Source organism: Amphibalanus amphitrite, unplaced genomic scaffold (assembly GCF_019059575.1).
Source record: "Amphibalanus amphitrite isolate SeventyFive unplaced genomic scaffold, NRLGWU_Aamphi_draft 000923F_arrow, whole genome shotgun sequence".
Classification (NCBI taxonomy): domain Eukaryota; kingdom Metazoa; phylum Arthropoda; class Thecostraca; order Balanomorpha; family Balanidae; genus Amphibalanus; species Amphibalanus amphitrite.
The window spans coordinates 135222-162136 of NW_024882417.1; the positions used below are offsets into that span (position 1 = coordinate 135222).

The following is a 26915-nucleotide window of genomic DNA, read 5'->3' on the forward strand; positions in this document are numbered from 1 at the left end:
GAGATGATGATGAACGGGTTTATCGAAACTTGATTGGATGAGCATATCGGTAATAGCGATTTCAGTGTGTGCATTTATTGTTCATAGTGGTGTGAAATGTGGTTGGGGTACGACCGACAACCCGTCGGGGCGAATTTCGCACTGGGGTACTCAAAATTTGAAGAATTTAAGACGTTTCCATGAGTTTTGAAGGTATGGATAAGTTCTAAAAATCCGGTTCTCCTTATCTGGGCCATTAACTCCATACGGTCCAAGAAAGCTGGCACACTACCTTTAAGGCCTGGCTACACTATGCGTTTTCTGCGTGCGTTTTTTTGCGGGTTTGCGCTTTTTGCGTAATATTCTTCTAGAAAAAAAGTAAAGAATAATATAACTTTTACATTAGTTATATGAAAAAGTTAATAAAACTCTTATATTAACTAAAATTGAATATGAAAACATCACAAAAACGTAATATCGTTTATTTTTCTAGAACGATATTACGCAAAACCAGCAAACACGCAAAAAACGCACGCAGAAAACGCATAGTGTAGCCAGGCCTTTACTCGCGTTTTTTTTGGGAGCATGAACATTGAAGAAGTAGCAAAGGATTTCTCAATCGGATTTTGATAGACTAGCTGCCTTTGCTCTTGTGACACTGTTTTCTCAGCGAATGTCGACTTTACTCCAGTTATTCACGTTACGCATTCGCATAACTATCATCTTGAAAACGCTGATAAATGAAAAGGAGGATATCGCTATTAAACTTGGACTGGTTTACATACTTATGCACGACATTTAGGGACATACATAGGAGTACATTAGGCAATTTATGTTTATGACTACAACGCACAGCACACATGGGCGTCAATAATTTTGATGCCAGACGTCATGTCGAATTACAAGTGTGAAACGTCCACTATCCTAACTCATCCCAATCTGTAGCCGATTGTGCAGTTCACAGCATCTGAGCATGAAATCACCGATACTGGAAATATCCGTGACCCCAACTGCGGTGGTTGGGGACGAGCAGCGGTGGTATTATCTGTGCCGGTGGCGGCGGTGGTGGGCCCGACATCAGCCAACGCGGCGGCCGGTCCGCGCAGATCCGCACCTCACCGTGCGCGCCCAGGCCCCGCCTACCGTCCCGCCCTCGGCCGCGCTTGAGTTGGAGCCGTTTCCACCACATTTAGTGTCATTTACATGGGTGAGTGCCGAGCGAGAGCTGTGTAATCCAGTGTCGTTATTCGCGAGCAGCAAACGGAGCTGGCTGGCCAGATTTAAGTTGAACTTTGATTGTGCACCGTGCCGTGAAGCGCGATTAGAGCATCTCGCCGCCTCAGCGACCAAGACGCGGACAGAGGTGAGTTCTGGCCGCGGCCTCTGCCGCCCAGATGAGACGACTCGCACGCTTCGATGGCCCGGCAGACACCCGCCTCAGCACGCAGCTGAAACGCGCCGCGCTGAAATGGCCCCGCGGCAGGTCGCGCTCGGTTTCAGAGGGGTCACGGGGTCGGCCGGGTCGGGTCGGGTCGGCCGGTGTCGCGTGCCCTCGGCACAGCCGGCCCGACTCGGCCCGTAGAGTACCGTCAGTTTAGGGTTGGGCGGGATTCCAAGTGCAGCGAGAAAAGGAGCAGTGCAGAGTGCACGTTACAGACCAAAGCCCTGGTGGGCGGTGAAATTAGAAGTGGCAGAAGTGTGGTGTTGTGGTAAGACTGAAAAGTGAATCTCGCTAGATGTGTGAGTACGAGCACGATATGTTTTACTTCCTGCCTAAGAAGTCGCTAAGGAATTGGAATGAATATTTTTTCATAATAATTTTGTCAAAGACAAAAAAAGAAACAAATACAAACGAGCATGTCCCAACTGGCACTAAAGAAACGTGGTTGACGAAAACTATTTGTCTTCTACGTATATCGATTGCATTTTCAACATGCCAACAGAAATCTCATCGGTTATTCTAAAAAAAAGTTGATCAGTGTTCATTTTATTATGGCCATCACATTACTCGTGATAAGATAATGGTCAAATATTGAATCTTGTCGTTATAGCGCGACAGCCTGACATTGTAAATCACAGTGATCCCATGAACTATTGATATAAGTCGATGACAAAGCAACAAAATAAGTCACTAATTGGATAAACTAATATATGAGGAGCTTCAAGCATGCACTTGTGACCGTTCTCATTGTATCTTTGGAAGATAACCTTATCATTTAATTTCTACAATGTCGTGTTAGTCAACAAGGTATGATTAAATCGCAAATCATAAATAAATCGTAACGATCAACTACAACAAATGCTGGGGATGTTTTCCAGCAATACTAAAATCACTCTTTCCCTTTTAGGTATATATGTCAGAATTTTCGCGCCAAAATGTTCACCGTAAATACAACAAATACAACAAAGCTTATTCGAAGTACAATTAGACGGATTCGTCCTTACTTAACCGTTATTTTTTGGTAAACTAAAAAGCATAAATTTGTTGAAAACTGCTGTATGTAAAATTATACCTACTTGATATCAATTGCAATTGCAATAAGTCTTCCCATGAATACCTATGACGCAGATAAAGTTATTTCTAATCATTCCACTAATCATACTTCACTTCTAATCATAACCACCGCGCTGCTCCATTTCCACTGCCATTCTCTCCCGTCCCGCCCGAGGCCGGGGCGGCCGGCTGTTCCGTTGTCGGGCCGCTCGCCGCCCGTACTGGCCGGGTAGCCTCGGGCTCAGTCTGTTCCCCTCCCGCGCGGCACACTCCAGCCGTCGACAGCGTCACCTTTGTGTCCAGACTGAGACACTGAAGGGCCACCACTCGCTGCCGAGAGCGGCGCAATTCAGAACAGAATGGAAATGCCGAACGCGCTGAGAGGGATCGTCGAAAATGGATCAGAAAGGATATAGGTATCGTTTAGAGAGGATCGGTTTTACTTGAAAGGGGAGAGGTTTTTGAATTTTGTGTTTATGGTGGGTGACAAATAGTCAAAGTTCGAGTATTTTCCCATTACTTTTTTTAGACGAAGAGAGCAAAAGAAAAGTTTGAAGACCTAAAACACAATTATGTAGGTATCCTAGCAGAAATATATTGTTTACTTTTAAAACAAGCTTCTAATAACGGATGAAAATATCACTACTGAATAACATAACATATGTTTGCATTGTTGATGGAAACGTTTGAGAAGCTTCTGCATGCATTAAATTCTGTCAGTTCTACTCGTAAGAATCACCCTTTGTGCGGAAATAGCTGAGGTAAACCCCACTACAGTGAAGTGTCCAGTTGTGGTCAGGCAACTGGAATGTTCACACAGTCCCACCACAAAAGAAGTAACTCCACGTCTGTCAAGAAGCCTGTAGCTAGTCAGCTTACATATATGACCTCATCATGAGGGAGGCGTAACGCACCCACCCAATCACCGCGGGGCTTCTGATCCGACTCAGAGGGGACCCCGCTCCGTCCCATTCAGACTCTGACACCGGGTGTCTGGTTAATAGCCGGGTGCCTCCCGCTGGCTGCTAATCATAAAAGGCCAGCCGACGTCTTCCTGGGGACAGAGGACGCGCGACGCACGTTCCCACTTCCGGTGGCGTCCCAATCAGCTTACGGTTATTGGCTGTGGAAGGGCACGGGCGTGTGTGCTGGCCGCGTGGTCGGTGCGGGTTCACTGTGGTGGGTGGAGGGTTAGTGGTGGAACTAGAAGGAAGTCTCTGGAAATGGCGCATACCTTTTATATTCAGCCAGTGGTTTATTTTTATTTGGACGGATAATTTGTAAAGGCATGGCTCCGGCTGACTCAGGTGGGCGCCTCTGACTTTATCTGGCTTAGGTGGACAGCTCTTAGTTTTACTCTTGCCGACTCTGGTTGACTCATGGGAAGACACTTCTGAGTCTGACTCCTGCCGACTCCGGCCGCGACTGACGCCGGTGGGCAGTTATGAGTCTATAGTCAGCTTTGACTTGGTGCCTCAGATCGGGCGGGCGGGCGGATGTGACTCCTGCCGACTCTGACTCGGTGCCTCTGACCGGGCGGGCGGGCGGATGTGACTCCTGCCGACTCTGATTCGGTGCCTCTGACCGGGCGGGCGGGCAGATCTGACTCCTGCCGACTCTGACTCTGTGCCTCTGACCGGGCGGGCGGGAGGCCGTCAGTCGGCTGTCGGAACCCCCGGCCGCGACTGACGCCGGTGATAACGAGAGGGTCGGCCTGTGATTGACAGCTCTGTCCGCCCGCTATCAGACGGACATCGCGGTGACGCTCACACGGGCCGCCGCCGCCCGCCGGGACGCAGAGGACACGGAGAGACCCATGGGGACCCACAAGGACCCACAGAGACCCATTGGGACCCTCAGCCCCACAGAGGAGTCGCTGCGTTCCAGCAGCCACCACCGGACGTCGCAGTGACGGGCCTGATTGAGGCGTCAGTGGCAGGCGGCGGCGGCTGACGGCACCCGGGGCCGACTTTCCCGACCGGCGATACCGCCAGCCGCCGCCGCACGTAGTCGCCGCCGCCGCCGCCGCTCGCCCGTTCGTTCGACCGCCCGCAGCCACGGCGGCCGCGCCACATGTGGGGTGGCTCGTGGGGCTGCCAGACATGCCGGTGGCTGCTTAAAATGGGGGAGCGTGCCGTGAAAGCCGGCCCGTGGAATGCAATAGAATGCAACTATTGACTCGAGAGCCGTTAACGTTCTACCGCACAGTGATTGAATGGCTGCAAGCAACGGTAGAAGAGGTGAAATTATTTTAGAGTCCAGCCAAAAAGTTCAGCGACATGGATTTTGTTGGTCCCCTTCGATATATATAACCAGCTACCACAAGCGACAAACATGTTTATGTTGTCACGTTATTTGTTTGGCTTGTGCCGAGACAGTTTTTCTTCTTTATCTTACTATTCATTCTGTCGTCCACAAAATTGCATGTGACGTTGTTGACAGCAAAAGCTGCGATACATGTATAGATACCGAGTCTGAACAATGAAATTCTTTAAGTGCATCGTTCTAGGGGCACGGTATATAATATACGCTTTGCATGTCTTTCCGGCACATTTTCCTGAATTACTTCAACTAGGCTTGGACCGCAAACATGTATGTGAGTTATATAACTATAACATAAATCGGTAATCTCCAAGCAGAATCTATTGATCAGTTTTGCAACATTTATAGTCCTGCAAAGAGTGCTAGCGGTAGTGCATGCTTCGCGATTCAATGCATTACTTCTATTCATTTTGAGACCAGCACAACTGATGTTATCTGCAATACAGCGGACGTCAGCATCTATTCCACGACAATGCGCAATTACGTGGCCCTTTATCAACAGATGCATTATATGCATCTTGCATATGCTATGCAGTATATGCGTATGGCACATCTAGCATAACAGCAAGATGATGTTTTAGCAGTTCAAATGGTTCTTCCTTAATGTAGTTATGACGGCTTCGGCTGAATCAGCCGGCAGAGAAAGTGCTATATAGAAATTGAATTTTATTTTAAAAAATTTTAAAATCATGCTTTAACTACATCAGTCATCTTTTACTGCAAATTATTAACTGTAGCATAGTCACTGAGTCTGTTCCTTCCAGCTGGAAGTGCGCTGTTGTCATCCCTCTCCATAAGAGAGGTGAGCCCTCGCAGGCATCAAACTTCCGACCTATCACTAATGTACCCGTCATCTGTAAAATCGTAGAGAAGTTAGTACACCAGCAGATCTCCAACTACCTCGAACACTATTGTCTCTTTAGTCCCGATCAACATGGTTTTATGGCACGTCACTCAACTACCACGGCTCTTTTAGCTATGACCGATCACATACTCTCTGGCATGGACCATTCCGAAGTCACCCTTTTAACTCTGATTGACTTAAGCCGTTGCTTTGACGTTGTGGATCACGCCACCTTGCTGACCAGCCTGGAACAGCTCCAGATATCCACGGGCTGGATCAGCAGCTACCTGGCCGGACACACACAGCGGGTACGAGTGGGTGACAGACTTTCTGAGCCCTTGCCCATTAACATCGGCACCTTCCAGGGTTCATGCCTCGGCCCATTGTTGTTCAACATCGTGAGCAACAGCATCGGCTGTTATATTCCATCCAGCGTCAACGGCTTCCGCATCTTGGCCGTTCGCTATGCAGACGACACCCAGGTTGCGATAACTGGCCCTCGTAGCCGGCTTCCAGAACTGAAGCTTGCTCTGGAGAACGTGTTGGACACGCTGTGCACATGGTTTCTCCAGCACGGTATGATGGTCAATGCCAGCAAAACAGAGCTCCTCATGTGCGGTGACCGTCGCCAGCTGGCTCGGATCGACGAGCCTCCTCAGATCGAGTTTATGGGTCAGGTCCTTGCGCTATCGCGAACTGTCAGAAACCTTGGTGTGGTCATGGACCCCGAGCTCACCTGGGAAGCGCACATCAACACCATCATCAACCGCTGCTTCGGCATTCTTATCGGTCTCATGCACATCAGACACATTGTTCCACATTCTATTTTACCTCGGCTTGTCGACTCTCTCGTTTTGTCCCATGTGCGGTACTGTGCTCCTGTATACGGTAGCGCCAATCGCACGACCATAGCCAGATTACAGAAAGTTTTTAACTTCTCAGCCAGAGTTATCTCCGGGCGGCGAAAATTTGATCATGTTTCTGATGTGCTAGACGAACTTGCATGGCTGCGTGTACCCGAGTTTTTAGCGCATGTGGACATGTCACTGATGCATGGCATTCTTAAGTCGGGGAAGCCTGATGTACTGCGTTCTTATATGTCCTATAACCATGAGCACGTGTGTCGAGACACCAGACAGTCGCACCTTTTAGCCGTATGTCGTGCGAAAAACAACCATGGCAAACGTCGATTTGTGCACCGAGCCGCCTCCCTGTACAATCGAATGGCGCTGCAAAACGGCTTGGCTGGTCTGAGTGTAGCAACGTTTAAGGCCAAGATGAAGGACTTACTGCGCCAGAGTAACGCAGTCGGGTAGGTCTATCCCGTGATAGTGTACTTCGTCACTGCTATGCCGTCATTGTACCTCTCAATTTATCTGGTGTGTGTATGTGTGTTTTTTTTTCATACCTATGCATATTGTCATGACGATGATCGGAGAATAGCCCTATTTTAGCGGAACGATCTGATGAAGTGCAATAAATAAATAAATAAATGAATATGTAGGAATAGGGTCAGGATCGCCCCGGTGGGATATGGCCAATGCGCCTCCACTCCTCAATTCGCCTTTGGCCGTGTCTCTCCTGCCTTTCACCTGCCGCACCGGCGACAGATAGCCGGCCTGTCCTCAGTGTGCAGGATGACTGACGGCTGGCTGATGACGGATGACGTCCGACTGATGACGGATGACGGCCGACTGCGTGACGATGACAGGCGCGTCTGCGACCCGAGGCACGCACGTGCGTCTGTGTGTGAGACGCCGCCGAGCGCACGACAGCCGGCACGCTCACACATTAGCATATGAATCGCACTGGTGCGGCTTAGCAGAGAATGTCGCAAGGTCGAGCTGGCGAGAAAGGAAGTCGGGCAGAGCCAGCAAGCCGAGGAGGTATACGATAGGCCGATATAGTGGCCACGACTACGAGGGAGCTCAAACGCTGGTTATCGGTCAGAGCTCACGGACAAAGTGATGCACGAATCATGCATGCGTGTGTGAGTGTTTGTGGGTGATATCAGGTTGGGCATGTTCGTGATATGAGGCGATGTCATTCAAGGTAATATCGCGTAAATGTTCTACTCACGATTGCTGGTCCGGAAAACCAGGATTCAGAAATCTTGAGGTGTGGCCAAATCAGCTAATCTAGTGATTTTGAGGCACCCAAAGTGGCTCTCATTTTGTCTACAAACGGTATTTAAACCATCAATTATCCGCAGCCTACCGCCGTTAAAAATAGATAAATAAAAACATGTAAAGTGACATTCACCAAACTAGGATACCAAGCACTGTATATCCTCTGTCATATTTAGGTGCATAGAGCAAATCCATGAAAAATTATATGTATACAAAAACATACCCTAGAAATGTTATGAAAATTTGCATTGTTCTTTATTCTACTGAACTATAATTCTCTTTTATATTTTGATGATATTTTTTAATTGAAATCATACACAGTTGGTTCTATACGTGACGTGTGTTACATTTTCTTTCCGAAAACATGGTTTTATCTTAGCCTGCTATCACACACCAAAATATCACTGATACATTGTTCTGCAAGAAAAGTCTATTTGCGCTAAGTGAGACCACAAAGCGTTCGTTGGTAGGGTCTCCACAATCAGAGGCATCCGGCACGCATCCACAACCGGTAATTGCTTCCCATCTGGGTCTGCATGGACGCGACACAAACACGTGACTGCTCCCATTGTCGGGGGAGCGTGCTCTCCCAGCCGCACACACAGCGGGGCGCGGTCCCTGCCGCCGCCACCGCCACCGCCGTCACCCACCCGTCCGCCACCGTCCGCCGTCCGCCGTCCGCCGTCCGTGCGCCTGTCGAGGGGAGCTCCTCCAGCGCAGAAAGGGAGCCGGCGAGCGGCGATCCGCTCCCCTATGATCCCCGTGACGGACGGGCGGTGCGCCGGCCAGCTGTGCAGTCCCGCCGCGGCCGACACGCTGTCTCCGCGTGTCTCCCGTCTCCCCTTGTCTCCCCTTGTCTCCGTGTCGGGTCGTGTCACCGAGCTGATCCCGAAGCGTGTTTCCGCGGTACGCGACTGATGTCGCAGTTTTGTGTCGTCTCGCCGCGCTGATGGCCGGGCGACTCTGCGCAGTGAGGGGTCGGGGCGGCGACCCGCATCACAAGGGTATCCCATTTCAGACCGGTTGTCAGGTTTTATCAACGCGTCTGAAGCGTCGGTTGAAGTGTTATGAGTGAATGGGAGACACACTTGTCGCATGCCGTTTCAAGTTTCATAATTGGAACGATCTTGGTAAATAATTTGTCATTATTATTTCCTTCGCAAGCATTTCGTATAAATGAAATAAATGCAGTGCCTATCAGTTTGATCCTCGTAAATTAAGCGAGTTTATCCTTGATGTTCATCAGCGCGCATTGCAGGAGCTCTGTTCCACCACCTGCACGGCTGTTTCACCAGTGTTTCTGTCATGATAGCGGGAGGCTACCGGGTTCGCTGCTGTCTACGAAAAACGATTAATCAGTGTTGAACAGCCATTAGTGCCCGTTCACCTAAAGAGGAGCTGTGGATTCCGTCTTCTATCTTGCTATCTCTACCTCTTGCCTTCTCTCTCTCTCTCTCTCTCTCTCTCTCTCTCTCTCTCTCTCTCTCTCTCTCTCTCTCTCTCTCTCTCTCTCTCTCTCTCTCGCCCTCTTTCTCTCTCTCTCTCTCTCTCTCTCTCTTTCTCTCTTTTTCTCTCTTCCTCTCGCCTTCTCTCTCCCTCTCTCTCTCTCTTTCTCTCTCTCTTCCTGTCTTCCTACCCCAATCATCATTCATTGCCACCTAATTGCAACATAGGAATCCCTTACGTAATCATTCAACCCCATGTCAAGGTATCGTTTACGTCACAGACCGGTCACTTCAATATGGCGGACAGGATTCTGTGTTACCCCATACCGTCCGGCAAAGCCGCTATGCTGTGTGTGTGTGCCTATTTATAAGGCGCGATAGTGGATCTGTGCGCGGCAGCACAGTCATGAGTTTCCTGTGTCGTGAATGGCGCAGAACGGCATTATTGCATACCAGCATGGTGGAAAAGACGGCTAATAATTCTGATAATTATAAACAACGTTTTTCCGGCCGCTGGTGACTCGAAGCCGTATGGCACAAATTCGGTTTGGTTTTGTGGTTGAGGACATTTCATTTTTCTCTCGTTGACATGCCTCCCACAACTTTTAACAAAGAGCATAACTCTGTCGCATTGCAGATATCCTCGCATTGCAGTTATCCTCGTACAAAATAGTGACCACTCCCTGGGCCCTGTATGTATATCATCCCGAAAGAATATAGGTGGCTGTACAAAGTAACCACAGCCATGCATTAGCTAGTGATCAGCTCCTTCTCCAGATTATATAGCTGTTCAAAATTGGATTGTCATTAGCAGAAGGCCCCTGATAGTGGCCTTGTACCAGTAGAACGTCTCCCGTTAGTCCAGAGATCGGTCCACGCTGCTGATGACGGATATAACTACTTGCAGGTTAGCTGAACGACCTTTGATAACCTGTGTGCATTAACGACGGGCTGATAATTTTTATTTTTAGATCCAAGTATTTCTAAAAACAGCTGATCGGGATTGTGGTCGATGTAACTCACTTTTGGATAATATTGCTTATCTATTAACATCAGCCCAAGGCTCTACAATAGCTCATCAGTCACAATGACATTTTCCACCACGTAGTCACCAACGCCATAATGTGATCACCTTTCTCCCTCTCCCCAGTCCCCACCGCATTGTTCCCTTATTTTCCACCTTTTCTGTGTCCTACTCGTACACTGGTTTAGGGGGAACAGCAATGTCATATTTGTCAGACTGCTTGGACAAACAGCCTATCGGGCTTACTGACTGTGTCGGTGACAAAATCGATGCCAGTGATATATGCCCGGTAAGAGACCGGTGCAATGTCTGTGTCGTGGTTTGTGTGTCATGTTCAGCGTCGAGGGCTAGTTTCAGAGTCGGTGCGGATTCAGGGGCAGAGTTGGTGGCAGAGTTGGTGACTGCCGAAAAATGCAGTTGACCCAGCTGGACGTTTTCATTGATCGTAACGGTCGTCAATCATTGATTATTTCACTGTCTTTTTTTTGTCTTTTTCCAGACTTCCATGTAAGTGGACGTCTATAAAAAAAAGGACAAAGCTATTGTCATTTGTTATCCAGTCATGCATGATAGAAGCTTAGCCATGAGCAATTTCAGGCCTCTTTCTCTCTCAGTAACAATCGTCCCCGAGAAGTATCCCATTCCTCACTATTGAATGCGTGACGTCACTCGTTAACGCAAGCCCCTTCTGCATCATATCATGAACACGACACCGTCCAGCGATCAGCGCTGGCAACAAGCGTAGATAATTGAACACACCCATTCATGTCTGTCGACTAACTCTCTCCTGGTAAACGAAAGAAGGCCGCTTACTCGTCCATCCGGGAAGGTTTAGCTGACCACTCCCGTCCGACTCTGCCTCGTCAAAGGAAGAACGGGTGTGACGTCATAGAGTCAATGGCGGCCATTTACACATCACTGCGATTGCGTGCCAGAGAAGAATTTATGGTCTACCACTGAGTGGCCGAGATTTGCAGCGGTCTGGGCATTTTTACTCTGCTCATATGACAAAACATGCTTTAATGACTCGGCTTGCTCGTCACGCAAAATTCAATTGGATTATAAAAATGACCGACATTTGCCGAAGTTGGTTCTGTTTAGGGATGATGTCTTGTAGCATCGTGTTTGTGTATCACGACACACGGGCGTAAATCAAATAATCGGCCTGATAAAAAGAAATAGAGAGATGGGCAGATGGTACGAATAAGTGCGGCAGTTAGGCAGCTGAGTAATCAAATTTGCCAACACTGCTGCGAATATATCACCCCAAAATCTGTAGGGCATTATTCCTATTTTTATTCATAAATGTGCCAACCCAGACACTTTAGTAAATCCAATCTAATCCAATCTCGGTTATACTATCACTAATGCGGTTTTACCGTGCTCACATGCAAATAACGGGCAGCTTAACCCTCGCCCGCACATGCCATTTTCCCATCCTAGAACGCACATGGGGGGGGTGGTTGCCACCCCCCCCGCGCCATTTCGTTCCTGTTGGAGATAGAGCTTAGCAGTAAAGACCAAAAAGATTCTTTGGGAAGAGACAAATCCAATGATACCCAGTTTTACCTTCTCAGGTCAGTCATTGACCTTCCAGGTCAGGTCAAACTAAAAAATGTTGCTGTTTTGGGTCACCGTTGGATATCAAGTGTGCTGCTTATCAAATACCGATGACGATGCTGTTTTCTGGTGCCAAGCCAGCTAGAACCTCTTTGTCACACTGCCCGACCAGAATTTTGCTGCTTAGGTCATTTCAGGTCAAGTTAGGTCAAGGTCAATTATATGTGTTTGTATGTCTGTGTGTGTCTGTGTTTATACTGATGTTTGCACCGATTGTTTTTGGGTCCATATTACATGAAATCATGATCTGAGAAGCTTTTACCAAAAATGCAGCCAAAAAACTTCAAAAAAAGTAAATTCAGCTTGCCTAAAACGCAATTATCTTAGATGACCTAGGTTGACCTTGACCCTGACCTTGACCCCTGTACATCGTCGAACAACATGTTCCATGATAGGTGGGAGGTAAGACTGGCAAAAAAGGCCGAAATCAGGGTGTCAAAAGCTCATAAGGCCCATGGCAAACGCAAGATGTTGAGAATTGGCCATTTGGGTCATGACATGACCTGAAAAACAAGGTCATATCTCCGAAACCAAAAATCACAGAAACTTGAAATTTTCAGTGGACATCAAGAAAGGATAGAGGAGCAGCTATACGAAAAATCAGTCTTCTAGCTCTAAAAATGTCGAGTGCAGAGCAGAAAGACTACCTGGGGGGGGGGGTGGCAACCACCCCCCCCATGTGCGGGCGAGGGTTAATGCAAGCTGCTTTCATTGCATAGTGTTATAACGGACCTTGTAAGCAAGCGGCTGGTGAGTAGTGGCTCAGTTCACCTTTTTAAATCTGACCTAATAATTGTAATAATCAAAAATACATCAAATCGAGATGGGAGGTACATGCAACATGCATTCAGAGAGCTGTAACAACATATTTATCTGCTCTCAAATGGGAGGGAGTTATAGGCGAAATTACGAAATAATTGTGACTGCAAGTTGCACCATCAACTACTGACTGGACCTGTGCAGCTTGGAGCTCTGCTGTGAACTACCGGTCACCCCAACACTTCTGTTCTTTCTCGTATTGATCCCACAGTTCGATGGCACGTCACCGTCCGTGACAACGCTAACAGATCCCGGTAAAACACACTAATTAGACCCTGCCTCAAATTTCACTCTCACCGTACAGTGCGCCGTATTACAGATGTCCGGTCCATTTACAGATGTCCCCGCTCCAGCGACACAACCACCCGCGAAGGGAGACGCTGCAGCCGGCTGATACTCGGCTAAAAATGCCCGCAACACACTATTATGAGAAGCTATCGTGGGATCACAGCTCACACTCACCTGATATCACCGCTGCTTTGCCTAAGCGGGGGTGCAAGTCAAATGAAATCGAAAGGCTGGTCGCTTCTGTGAGTGAAGGGAGAGAAATTGTAGCAGATGTGATGTGGATTTCTTTGTAACACTTGCCTTGCTGTGGCGGATAGTTATGAAGATGGTTTCTGCATAAGAGTATTCAAAATAATGACGCTACAAGGCACTACCTGCACAGTGAATATTTTAGTAACTTCAAACCACGTAAACCTCGGTATACGATATACAGAGGTCTACGAACAAATTTTATCTTTCATGCGGGATTCAAGTAGGTACACATAACCACATTTTACTGTTTTTGATGGCGGTTATCAGGGACAATATCATACAAGCGCGTTATAGCCATGTCACTAGCAGATTTTGTGACATGATACAAACGAAACTAAAGCGATGTCGCAGACAAGACTGCTCGGGTTATACACTACATCTCGAAATCAGGCATCATCCATCCAGACAGACTCATGTCGCAGACTAGAATTACTAGCTGTAATATTTGTTAGTAAAACGTTAGGCTTTGTGTGGGGTCTGGATGCATCCAGGTGCATACGAGACAGCTGGAGCTCAGCTTATAATAATAGTTCACCGAATTTTCTCCCAGTATATGTGCGGTAATATGCCTTCACGTCCGTGTAAAAATTTCGGCGCAGTTTAACTTTCTGTCTGTGAGTTCTGTATGGCAATAGGCCTAAATCTAGATATCAGGGTCCATTAGCTACTATCCTCACTATTCAGATCGTTCATCGTTGCCAGTTCCTACCTACAACCAGCCATTTTTGTCCAGCCAATTTCTAGAGGTGTCAGCTCTGGCTTTCAGCGGGCCGCCAGCTTCTGTTGCGAGCTAGATGTGCGCTCCAACTTCGCTGTCCACTACATTCGGACTCCAGCAATTCAACAGGGCTAGTCTCCACATAGCCGAAATCTAGCTTGAGGTGAACTCCAGTCTCCAGTTAGTCATTCCTCGCGATCCCCAGCCAGCCGCCGAGCATGTGACCGGTTAGCGCATTGGCGGGGATCGTCGACTCAGAGCGGGGAAGGCCGGGCCTGCTGGCGACAGATGCCGGCTGATCCAAGGACCGGCTGGGGTGACACGGGCCGGCACAGAGCTGCCGGAGCCCCGGCCGGGCTGCCGACAGCCGGATCACCCCCCCCCCCCTCCCCCCTCCCCCGAACCACCCGGCTATACCCGACCCGACCGCCGGCCATTGGACTAAGTGGACTTATACATGGAGTGATGCCTGCGCCGGCGGCCCGCCCGCTAAGCAGTCTCCATCACCGCCTCGCGGGTAAATATCCTGACGGCCCACTGTCGTAGATCCGTCAAAACCCGGTGTGCTCTAATGCGCTTAGCTTCAGCCCGGTCCTGGTCCGCCGCCGCGCCGAGCTGGCGGCGACGCTGGCGCCACCGGTTGAACAGCGGCGAACCCCTGAAACACTGTCACATTGGCCGCAGACGGAGCGGCGACAAAAACGACGCGGTGGAGTCGTATCTGGTCGGCCGGCTGGCGGCTCTCTTCAGGCGGCTTAGCGGCAACAAAAGTCATCCGTCGAGACGCGACGCAACATGACGGCCGGACAAATATCTCTGTATATTTGAATAATGAGCATGTCCGCGACGCGCCCGACCAAGATTACACGCGCTTAGTATTTTTCGGCTGTCGTTTCGCCAGTGTTTGGCGCTTGTCTCGTGGTGCATCGGCAGATGGCGGCGACTGATGCCGCTACGCTCGTAACTCGATACCGGGCACGTGCTTCAGAGGTGCGACAGAGCCGGCCGGCCGGCCGCGGTGGTGCGGCAGTGCGCGTAACAGTTAGGTGCGCGACGCTGACGGTTTTTGAGACGTGCTCGGGCGACGCGGCAGGTCCACAGATACGAGTTTGAGATGTGATACGTGCAACTGTGATGGTTGCGGAGATAGCAGAAGATCTGACCTCAGACGCGATTACGATGCGAAGATAACTCGCAGTGCAGCTCAAGAGCATTTTGCCCAGCAAAACCGCCATCAGAAGTAAGTTTATGCCCATGGACGAATAGAGCAAGGTTCTCAAAGCAGGCCAACGGCCAATATGAATTTCAAATTCAGCCATTTCAAGAAACATGCAGTTTCAGAGTACAACAATAATAGGGTCAATATGTAGATCAGTCGTATTTCGAGCTCAGATCGCTGAGCACTTAAGTTACGTCAGTCCGTTATTATATCATAATATTACGAAACAACAACAATCCTCCGTTTTTATGAGCCCCATCGAGTCCTCCGAGTTCAACGCTCCCTATTACGTGGACCTGTTGCCGTCTCCGTGTCCCTCCGGTCCGGATCCTGTGCGGTCTCTATCGTCGCGGCGGCGTTCCGTGCTGGTCGGTATCGTATCAGAGCGCGGCCGCCGCGCGTCTCGCCGCCTAATGAAGCCGCTATCACACCACCATCGCCGCGTCCGCGCCGAGCGGACAGGCCCGATAAAATGCGCGTGCTCACTGCCGACCGGCGGGACGTCATATTTCTCATAATTTGCCTTATTAGATACATCAAAGAGACGACCGATGGTCAGGCGCGATGTTTCAAATCGCGCCGAAGGCTGTGATTGGGTCTGCATAGGAGGGAAAGAGACCGGATCGGGATTAGCATCCAAAAGCGAAACTCGATGCTGAGCTGAAGCAGCATTGCACTCGTTGTCTGTCATCCCGCATGAAGGGAGAAGTGGTGAATGTGATTTTTCAAGTAAGGCAGTAAGGCAGAAGTGAGGCTCTTTGAAGTTCTGATTCTCTCTAGAGACAGACTGAACCTGGCTGACTGAAAAGTGGGATATCGTTTGAGTTTTCAACACTTCCAAGCCTGCCATGTTCTTGGTCTCCAGATGCAGCGCATGTCTGTAAAGTGATACATCAATCGGGTTTTCTTTAGACAGATGAGGCAGATTCAATGCCAGGATGGCGTAGGTAATGTGCCAATTTAGGCTTAAGCTCCGGTGACAGTCACGTAAGAAGTACATATTTCAGAACTTGCAGCATGTTGGCATTTTGACTACCTTGATGACTGTTTAGCTTCGCGATACATCGACCCTTAACACCGCAACGCAACAAAACGAACACCATATTTTTCAGTTTTGGCTGAGCTGCGAATGTTCTCTGTTATCTGACTAAGATAGCTCATCTAACCCAGTTCACCTAATCAATCAGCCTTGACCTTTCGAACCCGAGCCAGCCGGGCACTGAAATCAATACGGTCTGTGTGAACTAGCCATTGAAACACACCAGAGAGTGCCGGGATTGTGATGACTTAGAAACAAATTTCACTTCATAAAGACTAAAGGCAGAATAAAGCAGCTGCGAGCATAGGTATCCGGCGTTGTTTACGATGCATGAATGTGAGGCATGGCGGTTTTCAAGAGGAGACTGCAACGCTGGCGCGCGGTCTAACGTACATAGATGTCTTGCGGCACAGCCTACCTACCAGTGGCGAAAATCGATGCTTCAGAAGCATAGGTATCCCGAAAGCACGTCAGAACTGCTATATGTCATGCATCTACAGCGAATAAATAAAAAGTATATTATCGGACTGATGGCAAATATTGTTTCTTATATTTGAGCAACCCTTTCTGCATTGCACATTCACAAGCAACTCTATGGAAGTACATTAAAACCCGCGCCGGGCCGGGGGGTGTTTGAACACCCCCTTGCGGTTTTTTCGCAGATATCTCAAAAACGGCGGCGCGGAGCGCCGCCGTTTTTGGCACACCTATTCGTGCATCTTTTCTGCACATGTTGTGAAAATTTCAGACCCAGGTCACCTTAGGTCAGGTCACCAGGTCACGCCAAGTGACCTCACCTCAGAAAAAATAAGAATGCTCGTCATAGCTACACCGACTGAACGATTGCCTTGAAACTTTCAGCGATTGATTAGAGCAACACTATCTATAAAATTTATATCTCGGAATTTTGATATCGGTGACCTAAGGTCAGGTCAATTTTGCGGCCTCTCCATTATAAGTCAATGGGAGAAAGTTGAAAAAACGCCTGTTTTGCACGAACGCTATTCTAGACACTCTCAAACATCGAGATGTAGGTAAATTAGAAACACTGAACCAGAAAATGGCAACTGTGACCCCTCGTTATGTCCCCGAGGTCATCTCAGGTCACGAACAGAATCTAACTGTTTTTCGATGATAACTTCTGATAGAGGCGTGCTAGAGCGCTGAAAACGCCTTAGATGTGTTCGGCTCGACGTTGCAGATCGACTGATATGCAACATGACCTTTTCCGGTCGGGTCATGACCTTGACCTGAGGTCAAATTTTCAAGTTTACCTTTCAAGGTCAAATTATAGTTCATTCGACGCGTCTCGACGAGAGGAACACGATGCTGGCAAAAGTAATGTCATAGCTCTTTCGAGTCAAAAGTTGTTGCCGAAAAAACGTTTTTTGTAAAAACGGCTATTTTTGGAGTTTTTGCCCTCTGGAGGCTAAACCGTTGGCCTGAGGTCAAATCTGAGAACATTATTCAGAAAGGTCTGTAAAAGGGCTATCGAATGCGCTTTATGCGGCGCTGTAGCTCTATCGGTTCCCGAGATAGCCGTTGGCAGTTTCCAAAATGTTGAAATAGTCAACATTTTACCTTTGGTGACCTCTGGTGACCTGACCTTTGACCTGACCCAAAAAATGACCGAAGTGTTTTCGTCCTTATTTTTGACGTTCTTTCGATTGCCGCTTACCGCGTGTCGCTACGTGGCCCAGGAGCCGATTTAGAAGGGGGGGGTGTTCAAACACCCCCCCCCCCCGCGGCCCGGCGCGGAATTTCAGAGCACCGGCCGGCGCGGGTTAACATTAATACAAATCGAAACTGCATAAAGCTAACGCTCAATGTAAAATTGGCCAGCAATTTTGCATCACTGTTGCCAGCTGTCATCTACCTCGGGGCTGAGGTCATGACCCCAATGCTAATCTATGACCTCTGAGCCGGCGTGCCCCGCGTAAGTGGTCGTGTCTGTCGTCCCCCCCCCCCCGACCCCGCGGTGCCCACGTCTGTCGGTCGTCACCTGTAACGTCCGACACTTGATCTGACTGCGTGCCGCCTCGCCGGTCTGGTCGGGATGATCGGACCTAGAGATACTGCCGCCACACACTGAGAGCCTCAGGCAGCTCTCATAAAACTAAACTAATTATAATTCGGTGGACTTGATGTAAATGATGTATAATGTGTAGCTTGAGTTATAAGTATGTTTATTGCATGTGTTGGTATGGATTCGTAGTGTATAACTCTCCTGTATGTTGTTGTCTCAGTAAGGTAAATCCTCTGTTTTGAGTGGATTATAATTTATGAAACATCCCGTGATAAACACCTTACATGCACTTATCAGAGGACTGAGACACCCGTCCGAAACACGACTGAAACATCCATCAGTCATGTCTAGATATGTCATGAGGACAGACAGGAATGGGGAAGACAAGCACCTATACAATCAGAAAACGCCAACAGTCAGCAAAGGCTTAAATCAGTTCGCAGAAATTGGAGGCGGGGAATGGCAAATAACAAGAAAGCTCATTAAAATGTCAGTTTATTCACTCATGTAGGTCTTTACACAAAAGCCCGGTCTTTGTAGGATTAGGTGACATTTTCATGGTTACTTTAAACCCAGCCCATACGATTTCTGCCAGGAGCCAGCCGGCTCAAGTGAGGCTTATTGAGCCAGCCTTAATCTCGATGTCACGAACTACATGGACACGTGTATTCTAGTCCCATCGCAAGTCTCATAATGCATCATGCATACAACCAGTGCCGTATCTGGCGACCCAACATCATTGGTCATTAAATATCCAGGATGTGTATATTGTCGTCGGGCTATGCAGAATGAATAGATAGGACTTGACCAGCGACCAATGAAGGGTCACTGGACAGACCAGGACATTTCTCGAAAGGCGAAAACATCCTTTCTCACCAAAGGGTGAGAAATGCCCAGTGAAGGGCTAGTCTTCAGCCATATTGTATTGCTATCCCATATGCTTTTGTCCACCTGATCCAACCCAACCTGACCTGACCTGACCTGACCCGACCTGACCTGACCGGTGTGTGTCTCTGTTCCAGGGAGCCGAGGTCGCCTCCCCAGCCGGCTCGACTCCCATGCCACACAAGGGTGAGAAATGACGAACGCTACCCCAAAGCCGCGGCCACTCCGGATCACCCGTTCGGCGAAGCCCACAGCGGGAAACGTTCCCCAAAGTGGCTCTCTTACGACGACTTAGCCGGACTAAGAGCATTTGCTGATAACGTTACATTGCATGTCTGACTCCAACTGTGTGAGGACGATGAATTATGTCTCGTTAATGCATACTTGCGGGGAATTAAGTGTCGCTGTTGCGGTCCATGGCTGGGAGGTGTCCAGTTAGAAGTGCGGGCAATTTGGAGTTGTTGAAGCAGAAGAAGGCGGGAAAGGATGCGTTGGACATATTCGCTGGTAACTGTCTCGGCTACCCGTAAAAATAATATCAACCGAGCACTTGTAAAGCGATTATTACGTTTGCAATCCATTGCTAACGGCCAACGGGTATCTAGGAATTGGCCAATTATGTACTGTCACGTGCATGACGTGAGCTCGCCCCACCTTATCGTTTTTTACACCAATGTTCAGCTAGTAAGCAGACAGGGTAATGATCCTTGATACGTGCCTCAGCTTTCACCATCTATGTATAGTGTATACTCCACCCACCTCCCTTCCCCTCCCCCTTGACTGACGATCCCTCCCCTTCTCTTTGTGCCCGGCAGAGGAGCCGGGCCTGACCACTGTGTCCCGTGTCATGTCAGGTCACAGCGGGGTCAACCAGCTGGGGGGCGTCTATGTCAACGGCCGCCCCCTGCCCGACTCGACCCGACAGAAGATCGTCGAGCTCGCACACTCCGGTGCCCGGCCCTGTGACATTTCACGCATCCTCCAGGTCTCCAATGGCTGTGTCTCGAAAATTCTCGGCAGGTAAGACTTACTTTCAGTCGAGGCGTGCGTAAATTCCTAATGAACGAGCATGTATGATCCTTGCTGCAGTTCTTCATTCACTTTAAATATAAAAAAGGTTTGTGAATGGTAAAACAAGTAGCAGCGTATTTAATACAAAAGGCGCAAAAACAACTTACAGTGTATAAACTATGTCAACAGAAAAAAGATGAAAACTTACACCGCGTGCGAACATAAAGGAATTTTTCAAAATGAAATAAAATGGTTTCTGCCACTTTTTATGGTGTACAGCAGCACATTCGTCATTCAAATCATAACGAGCAGATCCGTTCTGCTCCCTGCGATCACGATTCGCCACAAAACACCGTCCGATTCGTCGCGACTTTCTTTTGTGCACGTGCGTCTGCCTGGCGTCAGTCGCCTTTGACCTCTGTCAGCACCTGGTGTCCAGCTGGGACCGATTCGACTGCCGCGCTCACAATTTTCCGCAGAGCGCGTTTCTTGTTAGCGCCGACGCTCGCTAATGAGGCTCCTTCCGAGGCTGCGCGCGGCCCTCGGGAACAAACTCCGTCTCCTTCCCAGCGCCACGGCCGTCACTATTGACGCGAGGCGGTGAGCGCCGGTGTCCTCCCGGGAGGTCAGGCAGAGCAGTGGGTCGGACAGGGACCGAACGGAGACGGAAGGGGCGACAGGGGCGGTAGGGGGGCGGTAGGGGTTCGGCCGGCGCCGAGCCAGGGTGCCTGTGGGGTTGTATGGGCGCCTCCCAGGGGGCGACAGCGCGAGGAGCTCTGAATCAGCCCCCGCGGTGCCGACAGCGAGAACAGGAGCTCCGAACCCGCACCGAGGCGGCCTCCCGCGGACTAATTGCAGATTCGCTTTCAATGATTATAACTGGCCGGTGGGCAAGGCTGGGAGCGCGACCACGGCCCGTCGAGAGGCGCTGATCGCGACAGCTGGGGTCACCGAACCACCACTTATCGGTGGCACCTGCCGGCCACCCGCGGATACGCTCCCTCCGCGACATCTCAGCTGCTCTGCACGACACGTCCTTCAGACCTCGAGGGCATAGTGATACGCTCTCGAAAAACGGCAGGAGTTCTGGGTGGCAATGATCGGCACTTCAAACCCGAGCGGTGACTGATTTGAAGTTATGACATGCAAAGGGCATTTTCTTTGTTGAAGAAGCCAAGCTGTCGGAAGGGATAGAAATGGTGATAACTTTCGTGACAAACCATGAAATGAAATCCTATCTATTCTCTGTTTGTCTCAAATATAAATGAAATATCTAAGCCAAAAGTAGACCATCTCATTGTCTTGCTTGCAGCTTTTTTCATATATAAAGATCATGGAGAAATTGGTTTTCCAGGCCTTCATCAAAGGTAATAAGAACATCGGAAATGATACCGTTAAATAGGTACGATATTTAAGCGCTGAATATGATTTACAAATTGTCCGGCAAACATGCCGAATATGGAGCACTGCCGGCTTGAATACGCTGTTAAGAACCACTGCATGCGAAACAAGATGCTTAGACTTTTGCTAATAGGGAACAAATTTCATATTTTGTGCCGCTAATCACTGCTCTTTTAATCCCAAGACGAAAAAATAGCTTGTATCACTGAGAAAAACTTGGCGCAGCAAAAGCAGACAATTCAATCAGGAGTAATCGGCCCCATTTGCAGCAACCCTCTGCAAATCTGTAGCAAGCTAATAACAGGTTTGCACCCAGACTCTAGCAAACGATCGGAACATCATCTTTAAGACCACAAGAGAGCCCCAATCTGCTCAGAACGATCAATTGCGGTTAGCCTTGCCCACAAACCTCCCACCTTGTCATCGTTGGTACAAATTCCTTCATCTGGTAGCCGAGTGCCAGCATTCAGGAAGGTACCAGTCGGCATTGTTTATTGTTTACCTGTGGGATCTTCTTCCTGTGACCTTGAGGCTCCGGGGTCTTTGTGCCTCATCCGACCCTCATTCAAGGCCCTGCGCATTCAGAGCTCCAGGAATGCACACGCATTCGCCGAGTCTGAACAGCCGCACACCGTGACCAAATCGACGAGATGCTTGTGCTGATGGTACGGCATATCACGGGTCTCTCAGAGGGGAGGCTTCTGCCATGTCTCAAGCGAGAGCCACCCTTCTCCCGTTTCGAAGCGTAGAGGGATGAGGAGAGAAGGATAGCTGTATCAGATGACAAGGGTGGGAATGATTTTTTTGTGAGAAATGAGCAGGTAACTAAGCAGTGTCACTGCAATTCATAATGCATATCCTCAATGCAGAAGCGGCTACAATATGCCGTTCTTCTTCAACACATGGAAGCTATTTTCTAACGGAATATGTGTCGTCACAGGTACTACGAGACGGGCTCCATCAAGCCCCGTGCCATCGGCGGCTCCAAGCCCCGCGTGGCCACCCCTCTCGTGGTCAACAAGGTGGCCGAGTACAAGCGCGAGTGTCCCAGCATCTTCGCGTGGGAGATCCGTGACCGGCTACTGTCCGAGGGAGTGTGCTCCAACGACACCATACCCAGTGTGAGTACCGACTCGTCATACCCATACTCACACTATGCATGCCACCTACATACACCATACCCAATACCCATCGTTAGATCCATCGTACACAATATACACATATCCACAATGCTAGCTAAGCTATCCCGACCCGACGTGATCTAGCTCATACACATCACGCAATTACCATCTCCTAAACAACGATCATACCCACTGCAGTCATTATTTTTGCTCGTGTCTGCATTCGAAAATAACTTCGGCCGTGGCTGCGGCGAGCTCAGTGCACGGTGCATGTGCGACCGAGAGCAAGACAGCGTGCATGTCAGCGCCGTGGGTGGTCGCCGCGCAGACTCCACTCTGCGCCTCTGCAAACAGCCACACTTGCCGCTCCGTGCCGAACATACGCGAGACGTATACGGTGTCCGTCAGACCAGACAGACATACAAACATACATATAGACAGACATACATGGCTACATTGAGCGCTGCGTGTGCGTGTCCGGCTGCAAAACTGCACGACATCTACAATTACATGGCACTGAGCAAAAACTTAGCGGCGTTACATGAACGTTGCGGCACGATATACGGCGGTGACGCATCCAGCAGACTTTTGTCTGGTCTTTTATGCTGCTGGGGAACCTATCAGGAACGCATGGTCCATTGGCGGCCATGATTGGGAGAGAATTTTATGAGCAGGGACACAAAATGGCGCCTGATTAAGGCAGTTTCCTAGAGAAGGTGATACAGTGATTAAAGGATTAGGCGCGTTTTTCATTGGAATGTGCACGAAATTGGCTGACGAACTCGTCACTAGCCTGCACGCGTATTGCGTGATTCATTAAGGCGGGTTTGATTGTAAGCGAGTCGGTCGCAAGCAAAATATATTTGCTGATTACATCTTATATTCAAGACAGCTGTATAGCGAAAATAATGATTAAAGGAAATAGTTCACTTTCCTGAAACTAGTATTTTGCTATGGATTTATGTTTTTTATACTCAAAATGATCAGAAAATAAAACAAAACGTTTTTGTAAAAAGGATTATTTTCTATATTTTAGTATAAGAAGAACTATATTCTATATAAAATAATGTTTGACGCGGAAGCTTATTACGCGTTGACCAATCATATTGCGTAGGACAAACCCATCGGCTGTAAGCAGCATTCTGATTGGCTGACGATGACGTGACTGCATTCCTCAGCAAGGCACGCATTCCTCTGCAAGGCACTCTTTTTGGAACGAAAAATGGAATATCTTCGTCTAGGGTGATCGTTGGGCCGTAAAAGCTTCTGATTTGTGCTAGTCTCAGCGCAAGCAACAAAACTGCTATTCCAGTTCCAAACCCCATGTTAAAAGTGAGCTATTTCCTTTAAGTACAGTCTCAAAAGATCACCAGGAGCTGCAGGCATAGCAATGGACTAACGAGTACTAGCTGTTTTCATGATGACCATATGGTACACATTTAGTGCAGATTAGGTGCAGATTTGGCGCAAATTTGTTCAAATTAGGCTCATTTTATTTCTTAAAATTTATCAGTCTGGGTTGCACAGATGTTTTTATACCTCATTTTCCAAACCATCAGGCATTATTTCCGATTAAAACAATGAAATAATTCATGATATGAACATATTTGCTGTTAAAGAGATTTTGTGCGGCTTTGGTCAAATAAGGTGCATTCGCCAGATAGCTCGTCGTGAAAACGGCTATTTTCAACTAAAACCCTTGTATTAGAAGGAGATTTTACACCTATGCTCTCTTCATACCTATTACCTACAAACATATTGGTTCCAGCTCCTGCGTCGCTTACGCACAATCTCCAGAATATCTAGCAATTAGTAACCTCATTGTGTCTATTAACACAGATTGGGTTGCAATTTCGTGTCGGTACAACACCCAGCTGGCAGCGCTGCAGCCGTTCTCGGAGACAACAGGAAGTTGTTGGATGTGTCCGAGTGGGGCGACGTCCGTCTATCGGGTGATCGGCATCGTGTAACGATCACCTCAGAGGTGTGAGAAACGAGCAACCGCAGCGACCACCAGTCCAGTGTGCAAGGCTTATCCGCAATGTACGGGGCTAGCTTGACTAGTTTTTATATGCTTAAATGACGGAGTTAGGTTATGTAGACTCGGATGCAATGTTGTAAATCGATTGATTTATTCGAAGTTGTGAGCAGTGCCAAGATTTATGCTTTGAAATTAGAAGCACTTTTATAGGCTAATTGCTTTGAATTTCTTTTTTGGAGTATTTGTATTTCTGAATTTTTGTTAACCCATCAATTAAGTGCAAATTTTAACGTAACATTATATTTACAGATTTTGATAGCTTGCATGGATACCTAGCTTATGTACCCAATTAGCCTAGCGTAACTTGAAGCAAGCATGTAACTCTTCGTTCTGCTGTCGTTCCACTAACAGACCATCAATGTTAGAAATCTGGCGAGCATTGATTTTGAATCAACAAGCAGTTTAAAAAGCTCTAATTGTTGCTAAAATTATTTCCAAAGAAGCCCTGATGGATCCGTGTGAGAGTTGTCGATCATCGAACATAGCATAAATACTAACTTGACATTACCTCTCTTGAAGTCAAATCATCTATGTACAGGGTGATTCATAGCCATGTGACCTATTTAGTTGATCTCTCTTGAGAAGAGGATTTCATATTTCCGCGTGAAATTTCACGTGCTAGTAGAAAATTTTATGAAGTTTTGTTGTATCTTGTTCTGGTCTGTGTGTATCGCTCAAGATGTACACAGCGCAGCAAAAAGTAAAAATGTGTAATTTGTATAGGTTAACGCAGTCCGTCAAGCAAACACAAAGATGTTTCTGCACGTCTGAGGGCTTTCACCCAAGGGAAACTCCAAAGAAGATAACAATTCATAGAATCGTTAATCAATTCAAAGCAGAGGGCATGGTTCAATGATAAACACGGCACAAAATAAAAATGGTAAGCGAGCCCCGGAAAGTTGATTTCAAAGAGCGCTGAGGTCAGGTGTGCGCCACACTCGCCGGAGCTCAACGTCGTGGAATTCTTCCTCTGGGGCTATGCAAAGTCCGAGGTCTATGAGGAGAGTCCCCAGGATATTCTGGCGCTGAAGGATGCCATTGGAAGCTGCTTTGGTTCTATTTCCTTAGAAATGTTGTGCGTCCGCGCCATCGCCAACTTTAGGCTCTGGCGCTGGAGTGCATCCGTCGCCGAGGTGGCCATTTTGAACATTTTGTCTAAAAGAAGTGTGAGAGTCGAAGGAAAAGTATTTGTGACTGATGCTATACAAGGATCAAAACTTCAGATTTGGCTGTTTAATATGGTACTTGGCAATGGCATGTAACACGAATGGATTTCCTGTAGTTTTCATTTACTTTCGGTCACACGGCTATGAATCACCCTGTAGTTCTAGTAGAGATCAAGTTCTCGCAATATCAAAGTTCTTACGATGCGGGCTCCAAACACAGTTCTGCGGATCTAAACTCACACAAGAGTCCAAAAACATGATCGGGAGCTCTGCACGGTCGCGAGCATTCTCATTCGGTTTTGCGAAGCATTTTTCTTAGCATGGTTTGGAAGTGGCTGTTTTGAATTATCGTTTACGTCAACCACGGAAGATGCAACCGTCAGCTATATAGGAAACTGGTACAGCGGTACATACTTGGCGAAACACTCATTCCTATACAAAACCGGTTACAAAATATTGCACAATAAAACAGCTGTTACACTTATTACACTTCATTTGCGCCGTATTTGTGGCTCATTTGGCAGCGTGCTGCGTCGAAGGGATCGGTGTTGGACCTCGTCTTTGGTGGCCGGGAGGTCGATCCGGCTCGTTTTGCATTGTTGTGTCAGACCGTCAGCTTGTAACGGAGCAGGATCACGGCGCCGGCAGCGGGCTATACCGCCGCTGCAACGACGCCAACACCTTTTGTTTCCGCCCTTATCGTGTCGGGGATCTGGCCGCAGCTGCCGGTACGAGTGAGCCAGAAGTCGACGGGCCCTGGCACGATCAGTGGCTCGAATTACCGAGACCAGGAGAGCGACGAGAAAAATGGCGAAAAATTGACGTGCTCGCTCACCGCAACTGACATAAGCCATCACTCGAAGCATGAGCCACTCGGAAACTTGTTCAGGAACGCGTGAGAGCGTGAAAGGTGGAGGAGCAAAGTGGCACGCCCGTTCGTGGAGGCACTGGAATCACCCATCGCGCCGCCTCGAGACATGTCCGAGTGAGCTGACCGTTGCGGCGACAAGGACCTCGAGAAGTTGTACACGTGTTGCGACATTTATCACTTTCATTGTGAGCTGCCGTTTCG

At 48.5% G+C, this 26915-nt stretch overlaps 1 protein-coding gene across 2 annotated transcripts in view; it reads left to right on the plus strand.

The window, feature by feature from the left end:
• Nucleotides 1–1087: 1087 nt before the first annotated feature.
• Nucleotides 1088–26915, plus strand: part of LOC122368103 (paired box protein Pax-6-like) — a 47829-nt gene continuing 22001 nt past the window's right edge. Inside the window, exons 1-4 of one of the 2 annotated variants that reach the window (XM_043341746.1) lie at nt 1088–1342; nt 19241–19289; nt 19919–20123; nt 22456–22636. In XM_043341746.1, coding sequence (XP_043197681.1) covers nt 19277–19289; nt 19919–20123; nt 22456–22636 — 399 coding nt within the window. In that variant the 5' untranslated portion in view covers nt 1088–1342; nt 19241–19276. The remainder of the gene's footprint in view (nt 1343–19240; nt 19290–19918; nt 20124–22455; nt 22637–26915) is intronic. The other variant, XM_043341747.1, reaches the window with a different exon arrangement.